At 36.6% G+C, this 18,925-nt stretch overlaps 1 protein-coding gene across 1 annotated transcript; it reads right to left on the bottom strand.

Moving 5' to 3' along the window:
* Positions 1 to 297: 297 nt before the first annotated feature.
* Positions 298 to 15,920, bottom strand: TIC110 (translocon at the inner envelope membrane of chloroplasts 110). The gene is made up of 15 exons (XM_028236672.2): positions 15,240 to 15,920; positions 14,485 to 14,544; positions 13,940 to 14,063; positions 13,740 to 13,808; positions 13,529 to 13,627; positions 13,234 to 13,300; positions 12,214 to 12,278; positions 12,026 to 12,120; positions 11,620 to 11,747; positions 11,384 to 11,484; positions 4,812 to 5,028; positions 4,293 to 4,447; positions 2,819 to 2,944; positions 1,077 to 2,042; positions 298 to 653 (listed from the first exon to the last, which is right to left on the bottom strand). The coding sequence occupies exons 1-15, from the start codon at positions 15,749 to 15,751 to the stop codon at positions 414 to 416; spliced, it is 3,024 nt and encodes a 1,007-aa protein (XP_028092473.2). The 5' UTR covers positions 15,752 to 15,920; the 3' UTR covers positions 298 to 413.
* Between the last annotated feature and the right edge of the window lie 3,005 nt (positions 15,921 to 18,925).

The raw sequence follows: 18,925 nt of genomic DNA, 5'->3' as shown, positions 1-18,925 counted from the left end.
CTATCATTTCCTTGTCTATCAGGTCAAATAATTCTTTAAGCCCCGTTATTGATTGTGCACACCGCTAACATAAAATTTTTAAAACACCGAATAATTACTCGAATAACAGGCATCGCGCTTTTTTTTCTATATTGATGGGTTCAGGTTATTTCGTTCTTGGGCACTGTAACCGATACTCGACCCTAACCCGTGAATTTTGATACCCTACACCCACTGTCGGACCAGTCTGGACAGGTTGGGCAGATATTTGAACGGTGACCCCTGACCAAAATGAAATTATTTGGCTGTCCGTTGATATTTCTAATCTAATGACAAAATTCAATTTCAAAAACACACATAGCAAATACATATAACTCCGCCAAATGGAGTCACACAACTCTTTCGCCTTGCCTAACACACATCTGATTACACACTTAAAATACAAACTCTTCCTCCTCCGCTCCATCAGTCAGTCTATCTCCCGAACCACGCAGAGCTTCTGCCATCGAATCGCCTATGTTCAGCAGGAACTGCAATCGGGACAATTTTTCAGGTGCAGGATCGCTCTTCATGTATATAACAAAGAGATCAGCAAGCTCCTCCGGCACTTCCCATGATAGCGGCTGTGAAGGCACCGCCTTGTCACAGGCTAGCAAGTCATTGAGAGACGAAACCTACATTAACAGAAAACAGATATTTATATGTGCCTATTTATGTGTTCAACGCTCCATTTCTTTTGGCAAATAACTTTTTCTAATATTAGTTGCAAACTTGACGCTAATCTACTAGTGGTGGTGGTGGGGTGGTGGAGATAGTGGTGGGATGGTGGTGGTGGTGATCAGCTGGTGGAGGTGCTGGTAATATGATGGCATTACTAAGATTTTAGTCCAGAAAATATTTTTCACCTTTCGAAAGTGAAAAACATAAAGCCCAAGAAGCTTGTTATCCGTTGACTTTTGTTTTCTGTCGTATTAAATACTCAAAAATACAAATATATACATATATATTTTCCAAAAAATATTTTGCACCGAAACAAATAGAGCGTAAAAGTTCACAACACAAAATTTGTCAACCGAAAGTAAGACAGAAACACATACCACTCCAGGACGGTTTCTCTGCCTTAGCAGCGCTACAGCTTGAATCAATGAATTCGATAACCTACTTCGTGCAAGTTCATGAACAACCCTTTTCGTCTTTTCAGCATTAATGTTGAGATCTTGTGGCATTTTTTGATACACTTCCTCTTCATCAAACTCTCCAGAGCCAGATGAAAAAATTTCATCCACGGTTTTCTTAAAAAGGTTCTCTCGTAAGCTCTCAGATACCATGTTGTCTAAATCAACACCGGCTTCCTTAAGTTCTCTTATCTCCTTTATACTGAGCCTCCCCTGAGCGACCGCAGTTTCAAGGGCAGCCGCCATTTTTGTGGTCGTTATGCTCTTTATTATTTTTTGGGCATACTGAGGAGGTAACCCAACTTGCTTCTGCAACTCGCTTAGCTGCTCGACTCTGACTTTTGTTAACTGTCCATCAGCTAAAATAACCTCGGCTTGTTGCTTGAAAGCCTGCTCGGCCAAACTCCTATGCACCTCCACAATCTCTTTGTTAGTCAAACCTAAAATTGCACCGAGCTGGTTTAACAAAAGATACTCGGAGTCATCTCTCTTTGTGGTGATCTGTGCACCAAATGGGATCCTCGTGACTTCTCCGGTAAGACAAAATAGCAAGTACGTCTTGTAAAGGTCCGCCCTATCCCTTTCTGGAAGGTCATCTTTGAGAGTTATCTCGGTCTGGCTTGCCTTTCCAGAAAGTTCCTTGCTGGGTCTTATTTTTTTGAGTGATTGAATGGATTCCCATTCCTCATCCTCATCATCTATCTGCCTATCGTCCTCCTTAATGGCCTCTTTCGAGGTAGTTTCAGATGATTCTCCTTTTATGTCTGCGACTAGTTCAGTCACGACCAAGGAGTTGAAAGCAATCATCCTTTTAAGTTCTTTTGCAGACTCGATACGGCTCCCAGCTGCACGTGATCGTTGTACGTACGTCATGAAAATTTTTCGGACCTGCATAAACAATCCATGTCATTTGAAGCAAAGTAAAACGCATCAAATTGAGATAATAGTATATTTTATAGCAGCAGCAAGCATGTTACAAAAATAAAAAATGACTGCGTCAGATGTAGTTATTGGTGCACCTAACATGTGCCATAGGCACAATGGCAGGGACATGTGCTTTACAAGGGACGTACTGATATACAAATTGGACAAGTTTGGACCATTTCCCTAAAATTTGGCCATGCAAAACCGTGCCTATTTTGGGCTTGTTGAGCAAGCTCAAGCTCAAACCTCAAGGCCCCAGCCCAGACCACTCAAACTTTCTTAACTGCAGTTTGGCAATGGCTTTTTTAGTTTTTTGCTTTTTTAGAATCTAAAAAAGTTGATGCATTTGGTAATTGCCAAAAGAAGTTACTTTTTTAGGTCTTTCCAAACTTGCTGCCTTGTAGTATTGTGGAGCCCAGACAGTGGAATTTCTGAAAGTAGAGGGTAAAATTGTCTCTTCACAAATTTGCTAAAAAAAAACCTGCTTTTAAAGTTTAGCCTTCCCCTTTTGACTTTTTTAGTCAAAAAGTTGCTTATTTAGGGTAATCGGCCTGCCAGAAAGACAATAACTACAAGGTGGAAAATAGGTGTAACATACGATTTAGGTCAGCACAAGGTGAAATCTCATTCCAGATGTTTGAACGCATCCAAAAAATAATAATTCCTATTGCCTAGAACACATTCAAAGAACAATAATTACTAGAGGACAAATACATAAAGTAGTGGAGGTGGATACTCACAGCCTTACTAGCAATAGACATGGCAACCTCCCTGGTTAAGCGTAAACCATGGGCAGCCTTTCTCACAGATTCTTTTACATCGGGATCATATCCATCAACTCCTGCAGCAATTGCATCCTTCACAACCTGGGAAAAACAACCAGATCAGCGTTACTCAACAAGCTTCTCAACATTATAACCAGTGGGCATTCGCAGCATCATAGGAACGTGTCATACACATGCAAGACAAGATTGAGATATTTCACATATCAACATTCTACATCAGCAAACCACAGATCAAAGTGTCATACATAGTTTAATTAATCAAAACAAGGCAAGAAACTCTAAAATTATAAACAATCTCTGCCTCCCTATCAAGGTTTCAAATCGCTGTATCGGGACAAGTAGCGGTATCAGTCGCAGTGTATCTGGATCAGGAGTATTGAACGATACATGTTGGGAATCAGGAATCAAGGTTGTGAAGTTTTTTAAATTATTAGTAGTCTCTCTAAAACTCAATGATATGCATTTTCTAATCTCTCGTATTAGATTTGTTTCATTGATGGGTTGCATTTGGGCCAAAAAAGATCAACCTAACAACTTCCTTCTTTTCCTATGGATAAACGGCACCATTCGAGTTTGGCAGTTAAGCTTAATTTTTTACATTATTTTTACTCATTTTGAAGAATTAATCAATTCTATAACATGGTTTGATATATATTTTTTCTCTCTTATCCACAAATTTGAATTTGAAATTTTGAAGAATATGAAAGAGGCCAAAGTGCTTATCCCATATCGGTTAACTTCGGTTGTCTTATTATGCCCTTTCTTTATAAGCACAACAGTTGTGCCTTAATGTTTTACCGTGAGCTTACTGTCCCACATTGGTAGGAAACATGGTTCTTCTATCAGACTCTTTATTACTAATTCAATTTATGGGTAATGGATAGCAATGCTTGCAGGGATGGGCTTCGACGTTGAATGGCCAGCCCCATGGGTTATAAGCAGCACAAAGCCAAAAGTACAAAATTTAAACAATTTGAATATCTACTGAACTGGCCCAGTTTCCTGATAAATCAACAATTTATTTGGTTTGGGCCAATACATGTCGCAAACCGGCCGGTTCGCATATGATTTTTTATCCCAAAGGTAAACCAGGGTGTTACCAAACTGGAGGGGCTAAAGACCGATACGATTATGATTGTGATATAAACAATATTTGCTTAACCAGCTAACTCATGGTAGGAATGGTAATGGAGAAATTGTTGCAGCTAAGTAAGGGTAGGCAATAGAGTCATGGCCTTGGTCAATAGTTAAAGCTCAGGGTGTAGAAATTTAAGGAAGAGGGAGCGGAAAGTTTAGCCATTACCCAATACCTAATCTACCCTCCCAGCAACCTCTCACTCAGAGACCAAACCTGCATAATGGTAGTTTTTCTAGTTAAAACACATTATACAACAAGCAACATCGACATGAAAGAAGCTATCATGCTTACCTTTTCAAACAAGCTGCCACAGATATCTTCATGAACTGCTTCAACAGTTTCGCGAGGAATACAAAGCATGATCTGCAACCGCTCCAGAGATCTAACATCTTCCTTGCTGAGCTCTCCATCAGCAACAGCTTGCTGAAGCTTTTGCCGGTAAATTTCTAAAATAAAAATGAACATAAACAAATCAGACTCTTTTGTGATTTAAGTTCACTAAAAAAAATAGGGAAAACATTTAGAGCAATTAATATCAAGGCACATGACAAAAGATTTACATTCCTTTCCTCTGCTACTCCATGTTACAGTACATGTTTCACTTCACATTCATGGTATGTACCGTATCTAATTGGCAGAAAAGATATTTACAGTGCAGCTCTAAAAAGAAGTTGCTGACTACCATTTGACATGCAAACATGTGTGGATGGTGGAAAAGCTCAAACAACAACAGGGAACGTCTACTGCTGCATGCAACAAGTTCAGAACAGCAATTTCAGTTGAGATGATAAAATGTACAATCTATCTGACCTTCATGGATCCCAATAGCTTTCTGTGGATCAAAGTGCAACTCCTCGCAGAGGTTTTGAAGGAATTCTGCTTTACTCTGAGCAGCTTCTAAATCACCGCTTGATACAGACTGAGCAAGTCGTTTACGATATATTTTTGAAGTAACATCCAGCATAATGGATTCTGCCTCCCGTTTACCTAAACCAAATATATTCCTCAATTGGTTCAATGCAGCAAGCTACAAACAGAGAGAAAAAATAAAGGTTAAAAAAAATTAAATGACTGTCAAACATAAAAACAGATGACAGAAAAAGCAAGCACCCAGACAACATAAAAAACCAGAAGAAATTAGGAATGCATTTTGATGGCAACTGAGTTTTAGTCAAAGATCAAGGTCCCCCCAACACCAACAATTCTTGCACCAACTTAATATCACTTAGAAAATATGAGGAAGAAGAACTCCGAAAATATGAGGAAGAAGGAATATATTTCTGTTATATTCAAAACTTCTTATTTTACAAGACCAAATGACACTCCTTATATAGGAGATATTACAAACATCATTATAACCCACTATATGCCACTTACATATTATATATTACCACTATCTACCACTATCATATTATATACATGCCACTATCTACCACCAACACCACTATCATATTCTATACATGCCACTATCTACCACCAACACCACTATCATATTATATACATGCCACTATCTTATTATATGCATTAACACAAATTTCCAGCACTCCCCCTCAAGCTGGTTTGAAGATATCTTCCATAGCCAGCTTGCTAGTCAGCTTATCAAATTGCTTCTTGTGTAGTCCCTTCGTTAGCACATTAGCTAATTGTTCACCTGTTGGAAGGTAGGTCATACAGATTATGCCAGCATTGATTTTCTCCTTGATGAAATGTTTATCCACTTCTATATGTTTTGTGCGATCATGTAGAACTGGATTATGAGCTATAGATATAGCTGCTTTGTTGTCACAATAGACCTTCATAGGTGTCGGGTGAAAAAGCTTTAATTTTTCAAGAATTCTTTTAATCCACATTACTTCACAGATTCCATGGGCAACAGCTCTGAACTCTGCTTCTGCACTACTTCTAGCTACCACATTCTGTTTTTTACTCCGCCATGTAACTAGGTTCCCACCTACAAAGGAGCAGTATCCGGATGTTGATCTCCTGTCTGTAACACTTCCTGCCCAATCTGCATCTGTGTATACTTCAACTTGAAGATGTCCATGTTTCTTGAACAGTAAGCCTCTCCCTGGAGTTCCTTTCAAATATCTTAAGATCTTATAAACGGCCTCAAAGTGCTCTGCCCCTAGTGAGTGCATGAACTGACTTACCATACTGACTGCAAAGGCAATATCAGGCCGCGTATGAGACAAGTAAATCAATTTTCCGACAAGTCGCTGATATTGTTCCCTCTCTTTGACTTCTTCAGCCTTAGCAGCTTGTAACTTCAAGTTAGGCTCGATCGAAGTCTCCACCATCTTACAACCAAGCATACCTATTTCTCCAAGGAGATCAAGAACATATTTTCTCTGATTAACGAATATATCTTCCTTGGATCTTGCAAATTCCATTCCGAGGAAATACTTGAGGGCTCCCAGATCCTTAATGTGAAATTCTTTTGCGAGTTTCTCTTTGAGGGCTGCTAACTCTGCTTCATCATTACCAGTTAAAATGATGTCATCAACATAAACAATCAAAATTGCAATTTTACTGTTTTTTGAATGTTTATAAAATATTGTGTGATCTGCTTGACTCTGCGAGAAGCCACAACTGATAACTGCCTTCCCAAAGCGTTCAAACCACGCTCTTGGTGATTGTTTGAGTCCGTATAATGACTTGTTCAATCTGCATACTCTGTCGCTTCCAAGTCTCTGCTCAAATCCCGACGGTAGGCTCATGAACACCTCCTCTTTAAGATCACCATTGAGAAATGCATTTTTAATGTCAAGTTGATGTAGAGGCCAATCTGAATTTACTGCAAGAGATAACAGTACTCTGATGGAATTTATTTTAGCAACAGGAGCAAACGTCTCCTGATAGTCGATCCCATAAGTTTGAGTGAAGCCTTTAGCCACCAGTCTCGCCTTGTATCTCTCAACGCTTCCATCTGCGTTACATTTTATCGTAAACACCCATTTACACCCAACTGTTTTCTTGTCTTTGGGTAGATCAACTATCTCCCAAGTACCACTTCTCCTTAAAGCATTCATCTCCTCCATGACTGCTAATTTCCAATTCGGATCATCCAATGCTTCCTGTATATTCCTTGGAACAAACAAGTGTGAAATCCTAGATGTGAAAACTCTATGGTTTTTAGACAGTCTTTGATAGGAGAGGTAATTTGCAATAGGATGTTTAATGCAATTTCGGACACCTTTCCTAATTGCTATAGGAACATCAAGGTCGGAAATAGAAGAAATAGGATTACCTAAAATTTCGATGCCAGAACTCGGGTGGACATTCGGGTCATTAGGATGAACATTCGGGTCATTATTCCTCAGATGAAATCGCTTCCTAGTATAAACCTGAAGCTCAGGATTTAGATCATTTTGTAGTACTTCTCCCCCTAAACAAGAATCTTCTTGACTAGGCACCATAGAACTTGGTTCTCCTAAGTGATCATTATCAGACAGATGTGATTTTTGTGTAGGATAAATGACATTGGGAAGCGGGATAGAAATATCCCAAAAACGGTCTTCTACTCCACTTGTCTCCCCCTGAAGAGAAGTGTTGGGGAAATAGGATTTTGTTTCCACAAATGACACATCCATACTCACATGAAATTTCTTGGTTTGAGGATCGAAACACTTATACTCCTTTTTGTTTGAGGAATATCCCAAAAAACACATTTTATAGCACGGGGGTCAAGTTTTGAACGAAATTGACTGGGAACATGAACATAGGCAGTACATCCAAAAACTTTGGCGGGTAAATCAGAAAACAACCTCGTGTCAGGAAAAAAAGTTTTGAGACAATCGAAAGGTGTTTTGTATGTTAACACCTTTGTAGGCATCCTGTTTATCAAATAAGAGGCTGTTAAAATTGCTTCACCCCATAAATATTTAGGAACATGCATGTAAAACATTATAGCACGTGCTACTTCAAGTAGATGTTTATTTTTTCGTTCTGCAATGCCATTTTGTTGAGGGGTATCCCGACATGTAGATTGATGAAAAATCCCCTTTTTTTCCAAAAACTCACCCAACTGCTCATTGAAATATTCTGTTCCATTATCAGAATGTAAAATACCAATTTTGATTTGAAATTGGTTTTCAATCATATTGTAAAAATTTGTGAATAAATTTTTCACGTCAGATTTTTTATTCATCAAATAAATCCAACATAAGCGGGTATGGTCATCAATAAATGTAACAAACCATCTTTTACCAGAAAGAGTAGTGATTTTAGAAGGGCCCCAAACATCACTATGAATCAAATAAAAAGGTTTGGAAGCCTGGTAAGGTTTTGGCAAATAAGTAGAGCGATGAAATTTTGCAAAAATGCAACTTTCACAATGAAAAGAAGAACAATCAATCCCTTTAAATAATTCTGGAAATAAATGTTTCAGATAAAGAAAACTAGGATGTCCTAGCCTATAGTGCCATAGCATTATTTTTTCTCGAACAGAGATTGAACTAGTACTATTAAAGCTCTGAGCTTTTTTATTACTAACAGGTACTTCATCAAAGTAGTAAAGACCTTCAAGCATCCTAGCACGCCCAATCATCATCCCCGAGTTCTGGTCCTGAAATTCACAATGGGATTCAAAAAATGTAACACGACAATTAGAATCCTTAGATAGTTTACTGACAGACAAAAGGTTACAGGCTAAGTTGGGGACGTGAAGAACAGCATTGAGATTAATTTTCTCAGTTAGTTTAATAAATCATTTTCCTGCAATAGGTGAAAAACTACCATCGGCTATTCTGATTTTGTCATGACCAGAACAAGGGAAATAGGTACTAAATAAATGGGAAAAACTAGTCATGTGATCGGAGGCACCGGAATCTATGATCCACGGAGAGAAGTTTAGGCAAGAGAAGGCTTTAGGATTTCTACCTGTTTGTGCCAACAAAACACTAGGAGTACCGGATGAGGAGTTGGATTTTATCAGCTTTAAGAGTTGATCAATCTGCTCTTTGTTGAAGGGACCTGAATCGGCTTCATTAGCGGTAGGAAAGCCACGATTCTTCTCTCCTTGTTTGCTGCTTTTCCAGTTGACAGGTTTGCCATGGATCTTCCAACACGTTTCGCGTGTATGGCGAGGCTTGTTGCAAAAATCACACCAGACCCGTGGCTTATCATCAAACCTGCGCTGGTAATTTGCAGCCTTGTTGGCCGCAGCATCGCTAATTAAAGCAGAAATTTCAATTGATTCACCAGTACCTTTTTTCTTAAGCATGACGCTCCTTCGGCTCTCTTCCCTTCTGACTTCGGCAAATACTTCGCCAATGGATGGGAGAGGAGGTCTGCCAATAATTCTTCCTCGCACTTCATCGAACTCAATGTTGAGGCCGGCAAGAAACTTGTAAATACGGCTGTCTTCCACAGTTTTCTTGTGGTGGTTGCAGTCTTCAACCGATTTCCATTCGTATGTGTTGAAGATGTCAAGATCCTGCCACAACCTTTTCAACGAATTGAAATATTTGGTGACGGAATCATCTCCTTGACGAATCTCTCCCAACTTCAAAGTTAATTCGAAAACTTGAGATTGATTTCCTAGGTCAGAATACATCTGACTAACATTATCCCACAATTCTTGTGCAGTAGGATAGCACATGTAATTAGAGCTTATATCCTCCTCCATGGAATTGACCAACCATGTCATAACCATGGAGTTTTCAGCGTCCCAACTGTCGAACAGCGGATCATTAACAGCAGGAGCCTTCTTGTCACCAGTGATGTAACCGATCTTTCCTTGCCCACGGATATACATCCGGACAGATTGTGAACAGCGGAGAAAATTATCACCATTTAGGCGGATGGTGGTGATTTGGACAGAGTGAGAGTTGGACGTTTTCACCGGAATGGCAGCGGCAGGGGTTGAAGTGGTTTCGGACGTGACTTCCGACATGGCTATGACGGTTTTAAGGCTGCTGTGTTTTTTGTTGCTCTGATACCAACTTAGAAAATATGAGGAAGAAGAACTCCGAAAATATGAGGAAGAAGGAATATATTTCTGTTATATTCAAAACTTCTTATTTTACAAGACCAAATGACACTCCTTATATAGGAGATATTATAAACATCATTATAACCCATTATATGCCACTTACATATTATATATTACCACTATCTACCACTATCATATTATATACATGTCACTATCTACCACCAACACCACTATCATATTCTATAGATGCCACTATCTACCACCAACACCACTATCATATTATATACATGCCACTATCTTATTATATGCATTAACACAAATTTCCAGCAATATCTTTTAAGCAACACTAGTCTACATGCACCTTTTTAGATAAAGATATACAATAAAGTAGTCTCAACTTAAAACTAGAGAGACACATAACACACTTGTCATATTTCTCTTCAAATTTAGGAAATACACTATTAGCTTTATTCCCTTAGAATTTGAAGAATACATCATTAAGTTCATATAATAAAATTAACAAAGAATTAACTCCTGATGTTGCATTTTGCATACCCAACAAGGGTCAGCAACAAAAGCTCATAACCTTATGTGCCATTAAACTCTGGTTATGACCTCCTCCCAGTTAGGTTCAAGCCATCATGTCTTTTCACCTCCTCAACTTACATTTAAGGCCTTCCACCGGTTCTCATAACTGCTTATCCTTGAGCCATACTCCCTATAGGTGCAGTCATTTATCTTTGTGGCACAATACCAAATCATCAGTTTTTTATCTTCCTCTGCTTGGTGCTAATGCAAATTTAAGCTTATCACAAATGAACTCATTTCTTCTTCTATCTTTGTTGATATTTTCTTTCTTTTATGAGTTATTGATTCTTTTGTGGACACATGGCCAGATCAACATCCTTATTCCAATGACACTCCATTTAAAAACATTTTTCCATTCATTTTATAATTAGATTAGAGGCACATATGCTCTTCCAGAAAAAGGTTAGGTTCATTCGGAAATCATTAAATGATTGTAATAATCCTCTCAGTAGTAATATGCAAAATTTGTGAAACTGGATCTTCTAAACCGTTATGTGCGTAGTTAAACAGTGAAGTGTGTTGCTGGCCTAAATACATTACATGGACAAAGCAAACATAATCCACTGCACAAACAAAAGAACTACACAAGTCAGCATCAATATTCATCAGGTAGCACAAGTGCAGCTCATATTGCAACCAACAAACATGCAGCATAGTGTCTGAAAATTTTCATCCAAACAAAAAACTACTACAGTTTATTTAGTGGAATAGTTATCTGATCAGTTGAAAGTTGATACAGTATATACAGAATTAATAATTCGCCTCACAGCTAGACTAAATGGCTTGAGAAAATAAACATCTCTACAGAATAATCCACAATTGGATTTAAGTAAAGCAACATCTTTGCCCAAGGGAAAGTCACCTTATTCTCTTCCATGCGACCACTTGATAGTGCATCCGTAACATATGCTCTAAATAGGAGCTTCAAGTCATCCATCTGTCTATCACCATCATACTCACCACCTAAGCCAAAAAGTCTGTGTTAACTTCAGCTAGCAGTTTTTAAGAAGTAATGCCAGCAAGCAGATTCAGGATGTATAAGCAGTAGAACTAAATAATCTCCACGAGGAACACAAAACAATCAATTAGCATCCCTACCTATTAAATTCACTGGCCCGACCCCACGAGCAAAGCGACTGGCATCAGGATGCTTCCCCAATGAGATCAGTAAATTATTGAATGCCAGCATCTTATTAAGCTCTTCAATGACATGTGAAGCTGTCCTGCTGGATACCCTAAGTTTATTTTAGGTAAGGCAAATGCTAGAGAGAACAATATTAACCACTATAATGAGACAAAACGTCTAGTGTGCCCAAGGGAGGAAAAAAGAAACAAAATATCATTTTGCAGTCAATAATTTGGAATGGTAAGAGCGTGCACCATACACAATCTTAGTCAAACATTTAAGGTAAATTATGAGTGTTTTACTACATTAAAAAGAATGTCCACCAATTTTGTTTAATACTGGCATAAGTTGTTCTAGTAAAGGAAGTTGTGGTCATACACTGTTCTTGCCCTAGACTTCAGCATACTGAGCGCAGTTGATATGTTTTCCTCGACAAGTTTTCTTGTATGCACTCTAAACATGTCTTCTGCAAGCTGCGAAAAACAATCTCTAAAACATAAAGAGGCAACTATAAATCATTAAATATGTATTAAGGTTTATTAATAACAGCACAATTAGAAGCGTACCTCATCAGAAAGTCGATAAAGAAGTTGGGCTTCTCTCAGGCTAACAAGCTGTTTCACATCAACATCTGAAACATTTAACCTTCGTTAGCATTGAGAGAGCCTTATACAGACTCAGATGTCAGATGTAACAGAATTACAAAGAAAATGTTTCCCTCAAATTCACAATTACTCCATGAAAAAGATAAAACATCATAAACTAGGCTTACAGAAAAAGACTAAACATAAACAGGATGTTCCATACTAATATTTATTTAGATTATGGTTGAGGAGGGGAAGTGAAGGATTTGGAGGGGATAAAATTAGTTAAAATCATGTCTGGATTTTTTTTTAAAAGTGGTGAAGGGAAGTGCATGGACGGGTTATGAGGGGAAAGAGTACAAACATTCAAGCACTCCACTTCCCCTCCAAAATTGGGAGGAAACGGAAGGGATGTGAAGTGCTTTTCATAATAATTTATTAATATACCTAAATTAAATATGTCCCTCCTTAATTAAGTATTGTCTAACCAAACAAGAGGGGGGAGACTTTCCATCCCTTTCCTTCTCCCTCACAACTAACTCTTCCCTTCACTTCCCCTCTCCTCAATCCAAACACAGTGAGGAATCATTTATGGTAGAAAACCCAGCCATAAACTTATAAGAGTTCAAAGCAGACGTGTCCACTTCAGTAAAATTAAGCACCTCTCATTCAAACAAATCTAAGCAGTACATTCACATGCAACCAACTAAAATTTAACATTAATTTGCAAAGAACACCATTTTGGTTGTTCCCCTATTGAATCCTTTTCCTTCTCATTTATATGGAGGAAAAAGCCATATACTATACAAAATAGGCCTATCATTCTACATATCATGATGGGTAACTAGTAGAGAAAATTGAACTCAGACCTCCAAGGAAAGAATAAAAAACATCAAGCTCTGGGCACCATTGTATATTATAGAATATAGATAGAGGACTTAATTGTGGGGTAGGCTGAGATACAAAATATACTACGCAAGGCATCAATGCATTATTGTTTACCTCTGCCAATTGGTTTCAGCTTGAAGGCATACAGTCGCTGGGCATTGTCACGAATAGCAACCTCAACCTGCCACACAGAAAGTTGAAAACCCATGAAGAAATTTAATAAATAAATAAGCCTCTGAAAAAATAGGAAATCATTTGTTGCATGTGAACAAGCCAAATGTGTTTTGTGTTAACTTTAAAAGAATTAGAAAACACGAGTACTACCACTCAACTCCTGTCTACTTTACAGGAACAATATCAAAACTCGCAAGAAATCACAAACAACCCCAAAACTGATAATGATTAATACCTGAGCATCAGTGACCTTAAAAACACGCTTCCAAGGTAAAAGGAAAGTTGATGCTTCTCCAAACACAAGAGTTGAAACATAAATTAGCTTCTGAAATGCCTGCACTGGAGACACTAACAATGGTCAAGCTCCAAATCTCCATTCAAAATCCTAAAGGAACCTACGAGATAAAATGGCATAGAAAGAAGAAACGAAACCACAAGTAACCCACCCGACGTTGCTCTATGTCATCATCACGGTCGCCAGTTTCAAGCCTCTGCCTGAAAATCCGCCTACCAATCTAAGGAGCCAACAAATGAAACACCATTTGAGAAAAATAAAACAAAGCTCTGTTTACAAATAGATCTGTTATCTTTCAAACTCTTTGATATAGACATAGATAACTAATATATAACTGATACATAACAATACCTCCACATGCATGGCAGCAGCATCTGGATCATCAATGCCCAATGCATTTTTAAATTTGATAATGGTTTCAACTTCATTGCCTTTCAGATCTTCACTTCCAGGAGGAAGCACAGCAGATACAAACCTGAGAGAAAACTCAAATTAAAATAATGAAAATAAAAAGTTACTTACCTAATGGAGAAAAGAGTTAAAAAACAAAATGGACAAACATTGAGACAAAATTTCAAATGTAAGCTAAAGATTAATGTAAAAAAAAAGTTTCAATTGTCTGTTAAGCCCTACATTTGCTCAAGTTGCAATAAAGACAATAACCGAATGAGTAAGTATTAAAATTTAAAACACACACACACAATTGAAAACACATAGATACTAGCTGATATTAAACAATATCCAGCCAATTTAAAAGCAAGCAGTATTCTTGTCTCTAACATATATAGTTCACCATTCAGGGGGGAGAGAGAGAGAGAGATTGCAAGCAAGTGACCAAAAGGAACAGCTAATAATACCAATCTTTGGCTCCATGATTAGAATACTTTTTCACTCACCGGCAATACAAATCACAAAGTTCTGCATTAAATGCCTCATTTTGTTTGCTAACGCCATACCTGAAAGATTAAGAAGAAAAGAAAAATGATGGGAAAAAACAGCTCAAGGAAAACAGATACAGGAGAAAATGACGCATATATATATATATATATATATATGAGAGAGAGAGAGAGAGAGAGAGAGAGAGAGAGATTGATTGATTGATTGATTCAAAGGGAAAAGCCAACCTAGTAGGCTTTTCTGAGGTTTCAAAAGCAGGAAATCATAAACATAAATGCTTTGCTCCTTTCTGAGATTAAACATTGCTAGACCAAAATCATGAAATCCATCTTTATAAACAGCACTTAAACAAAAAATATCTAAATTTTAAATTTCAAAACAGTCACGTAGGGCATATCTGATGTCCAAATCTTCAACCCAGTCATTAAATTTCTATTAAATTTAATATAAGATTCTCCGAAAGCTCAATTGTCAATCCAACACACCCGTAATTTTCAAGTCGTTTCAAGAGATTACTCATCCACATCTTATTTACTTTCACAGCATAAATTACCTAAACCCATGAATACATATTTAGCACCTATCAAACTCCAACTATCATACTTAAACCAAATTAGGGGAAAAAATTAACCAATAAACTGACTTTCTCACAAGCTAAAAGTACTGCCTCAGGTATAAGAGTATTGACAAAAACATAACTAACTAACTAATTACAGATTCAAACTATTGAAAATTCACCAAAAATTATACTAACTTGTTTGCAATTCCTTCAATATCTTCCTTCTTCAATGCAACTGGATCATCAGAACCAGCCACATAATTGTGCAAATTCACCGCCGCAAGCTCTGGAACGCAAGAATTCAGAGCATAAGCGGCTCCAGCTCCAGCAGCGCCGAGAGCGACGGCGCCGCCCAGTCCAGCGTTCCGGGACCCACCAAAACGAAACCCTAATCCATATCCAGCAGCGACGGCGCCGGAGACGATGAGAGCCGAGCTGACGAGCCTGAGCGGCGGCGACATGGCGTCGACGAGGGATTGGAGCCCAGTGAGGTCCTTCTTGCCGCCGAAGACATCGGAGGTGATGGAATTGGAGGTTGGTTGGGATGGGGAGTCAGGTGAAGAGCATCGGACAGTGGAGATTCGGTATCGGAATCGAAATTTGTGGTGATTGCGAGTGAGTCGGAGAGAGGTGGGGTTGGTGAAAGGAGAGAAGAGGACAGTGGGGTGTGAAGAGGAAGGTGATGGGAAGAGAGTTGATGGGTTCATGGCTCTCTCTCCTCACTCACTCTCTCTCTGGAGAGGCTTGTTGGTGTTGAGAGAGTGTACAGTGTGTAGGGTTTAACGAAGAGAGTGAAGAAGAGGAGATAGGGATTTGGGCGGGGAGAGAAAGAGAAGGGGGGGCGGAGATACAGATAAAATGAAGATCTAATATTATACTTACCCCCTACCTGTTTCTCGTATTTTACTAAGTTGCCCCTAGTTAACAAGAACATTAAAACCTCTTTTGGAAATATGTTATTTTTAGTAATTTTTTATTTTTTAATTAAAATATAAAGAAAAAAAAATATTATGTTTGAAATGTTTTTTTTTTTTTTTTTTTTTTTTTTTACTATCACCATCTACCATTTCCATCTTTCTTCCACTTTCGTTACCTCTTTCACTTTTGCTTTTTATCGTTACTCTTTTTTTTTTTTTTTTTTTTTTTTTTTTTTTTTTTTTTTTTTTTTTTTTTTTCCTTTGTTGTATGCGACATGCTTAAGGCATAGTTTTCTGAGTAAATATTATTGGTTAAATAGTTGAATTAAGTTTTTTGAAAATTAAATTTTTTAATTTTTATATTTTTTTGTTTTTAGTGAATATTTTTAAAATTTTAAATATTTTTTTTACTTTTTTTGATATATTTTATGGCAAATTACACAAATAGTCCCTATAGTTTAGGGTTAGTGTCACTTTAATCCCTAACTTTTCAAGTGTGACACATTTGACCCTGAATTTTGAATCTTGTTCCAAATAAGGACAATTGAAGATACCATTGTTTAATTTCAAGGGCTAAATTATCAATTTAATAAAATATAAACTAATTTCACAAAAATAAATGTCAAAAAATTATTTTAAATTTTTTAAAAATTATTTTTATCTACCAATGATAAAATTATGTAAAATTGATAAAAATTAATAAAAATTACATGATTAATTTTTTAAAATTAATTTTACATGATCATCATCCAAACACATAATAAAAATTAATTTGGTAAAAAAAAATATTTAAAAGATTTGTCAATTTTACATAATTTTATTTTTAGTGGGTAGAAATAATTTTAAAAAATTCAAAAATATTTGTTTGACATTTATTTTTATCAAATTAGTTTATATTTTATCAAATTGATGATTTTACCCTTGAAAAATCTAATGATATCTTCAACATTCTTTATTTGGAACAAGATTTAAAATTCAAGGTCAAATGTGTCACAATTAAAAAGTCAGGGATCAAAGCGACACAAGCCCAAACTATGAGGACTATTAATATAATTCACCCTATACTTTACTTAGATGTATCTAAAAAGTAAAATATTTGTGAAAAAATATTTTAAAAAATTAATAAATACATAAAAATATAAAAAAAAATGTACTGAATTCTTGTATTTTTTTGTATTTTTACTATTTAGTGAATTTTTAAAAAAATTATAATTTTTTTACTTTTTAAGTGTATTTATGTTAGGTGTGTCTAAAAAGTAAAGAAATTACTTAAAATATTAAAAAAATTCAGTAAAAATAAAAAAAATACGAAAAATAAAAAAATAAAATTTTTTGAAAAGTATTTTTGAAAAAGAAAAATGATTTTTCCCCCGAAAAATCATTCCCCAAATCCCCTGTTTTTTTTTTTTTTTTTGAGAGTGAAAGAAAGAAGAGAGGAAAGAGGAAAACAGAGAATGGAGAGAAGAAGAGAGAAGAAGAGAAAGAAGAGGGGAAGAGGGAATGAAGGGGGAATGGAGAGAGAGAGAGAGAGGCCCATCCGCCTCTGCCGATAGCCCGGCCGATCGTCGCAGCTCGTCGCAGATCGCCCTGCCTCCGCCTCCGCTTCCATCGCCGATTGTCGCGCCTCCGCCCCAACCCGATTTTGTTTTTTTTTTTTTTCTAGATCTGAAATGGTTGATGATGTTGATGATGTAGATGAATGGTTGATGACCCCTCCAGTTCTTCTTCTTTCTGCTCTTCCTTCTCTTCTTCTTCTTCTTCTTTTCTGATTTTCTTCTTCTGGAAAAAAAAAAATCAAAACAACGAAAACGACGTCATTTTGATTTTGGGAAGATTCAGGGGCCTCTCTTTCGAGCTACCAATCAATTCTGTTCGAAAAAATAGGACCAAGCAAGTTGGTTTTGTGGTTGATACTTGAATAATGATGATTAGTTTGACATTGGTATTCTAAACAATGAAAAATAGTATGGGTGAGGCTAACGATGTCAGGAGAAAGGTGAAGCAGTTGACAGCACCAATGAAGGGATGGCAACAGTAAGGAAGGACATGGGGTAGTGCTCGACAAGTGTAGATTTGACTACGATATAGTGATAAAAACTATGATGATATAGGGATTAAGGTTTGAGATATAAAAGATAATGATATTTTAAAAGTTTTATTTTAAGATAGAATTGTAACTAAAAAAAATTTATGGGCAGTGTGAGCGAAGTAAAAAAGGTATATGACAATAGAAGTTTTCCTTTTTTTAAAATATAAAAAAAAAAATTATTGCTTTGTCATTTGAAATTTGTTTTATAATTAAGATACAGATGTAATTTAAGAGAGTGTAACTTAAGTCCAATTCATTTTTTTTAGGCTTGATATATTTTTGAATGTGATGAGAGTTTGAGTAGCAATTTAGAAGTCCAAATTGAATTTAGATTGGGTCTAAGTAGATAATCAAGCAACTCAAAGTTTGAATTGTACATATAAATATATAATAATATTAAATATACATATAAAATATTAATGATTGGATTACGCTAAGATTATCTAAACTACTTAATTAACCCAAATATATCTCTTATACCTCATATGCACAAATCCTAGTCTCATATTTATCATTATCGTCTCGATTCTCTGTCTCTACTCTAAATCTTTATTATTTTATTTTATATATTCCTACAATAACTTTTTTAATTTCTGTTTTTCAATGGTTGAATTCACAAAACTCTCCTTTGTGTCAACAATGTAATGGTAGAGTTCACTCTCTTTCATATGATCCATATAGGAAGAAATCCATCTAAACTGGCAATTCAAGTTATAGATGTCTATGAGCCTATACATCTTCATATCTACCCTCTTTCCTGAGCACAGGGCTCCTTGGCTCTATGCCACATTAATTGTATGCATCTCGAATAAGGTCCTACAAACATACACTTCTCTTGTATCTAGTCGCTTCGCAAATATGAATAGGTTATAAAG

The sequence above is a fragment of the Camellia sinensis genome, chromosome 3, assembly GCF_055761805.1.
Source record: "Camellia sinensis isolate YWXY chromosome 3, ASM5576180v1, whole genome shotgun sequence".
In the NCBI taxonomy this organism is placed as follows: domain Eukaryota; kingdom Viridiplantae; phylum Streptophyta; class Magnoliopsida; order Ericales; family Theaceae; genus Camellia; species Camellia sinensis.
The sequence above is the reverse complement of the archived record's forward strand: the minus strand, read 5'-3'. Positions and strand labels throughout refer to the sequence as shown.

Bases quoted from the DNA above. Each gene is read 5' to 3' on its own strand.
- TIC110 (XM_028236672.2), bottom strand. From the start codon at position 15,751: ATGAACCCATCAACTCTCTTCCCATCACCTTCCTCTTCACACCCCACT. The intron at 14,064-14,484 runs GTGAGTGAAAAA...GTTTTCTCTCAG, and splicing joins CTTTGTGATTTGTATTGCCG to GTTTGTATCTGCTGTGCTTC. The intron at 5,029-11,383 runs GTGACTTTCCCT...CTCTGTTTGTAG, and splicing joins GTCGCATGGAAGAGAATAAG to CTTGCTGCATTGAACCAATT.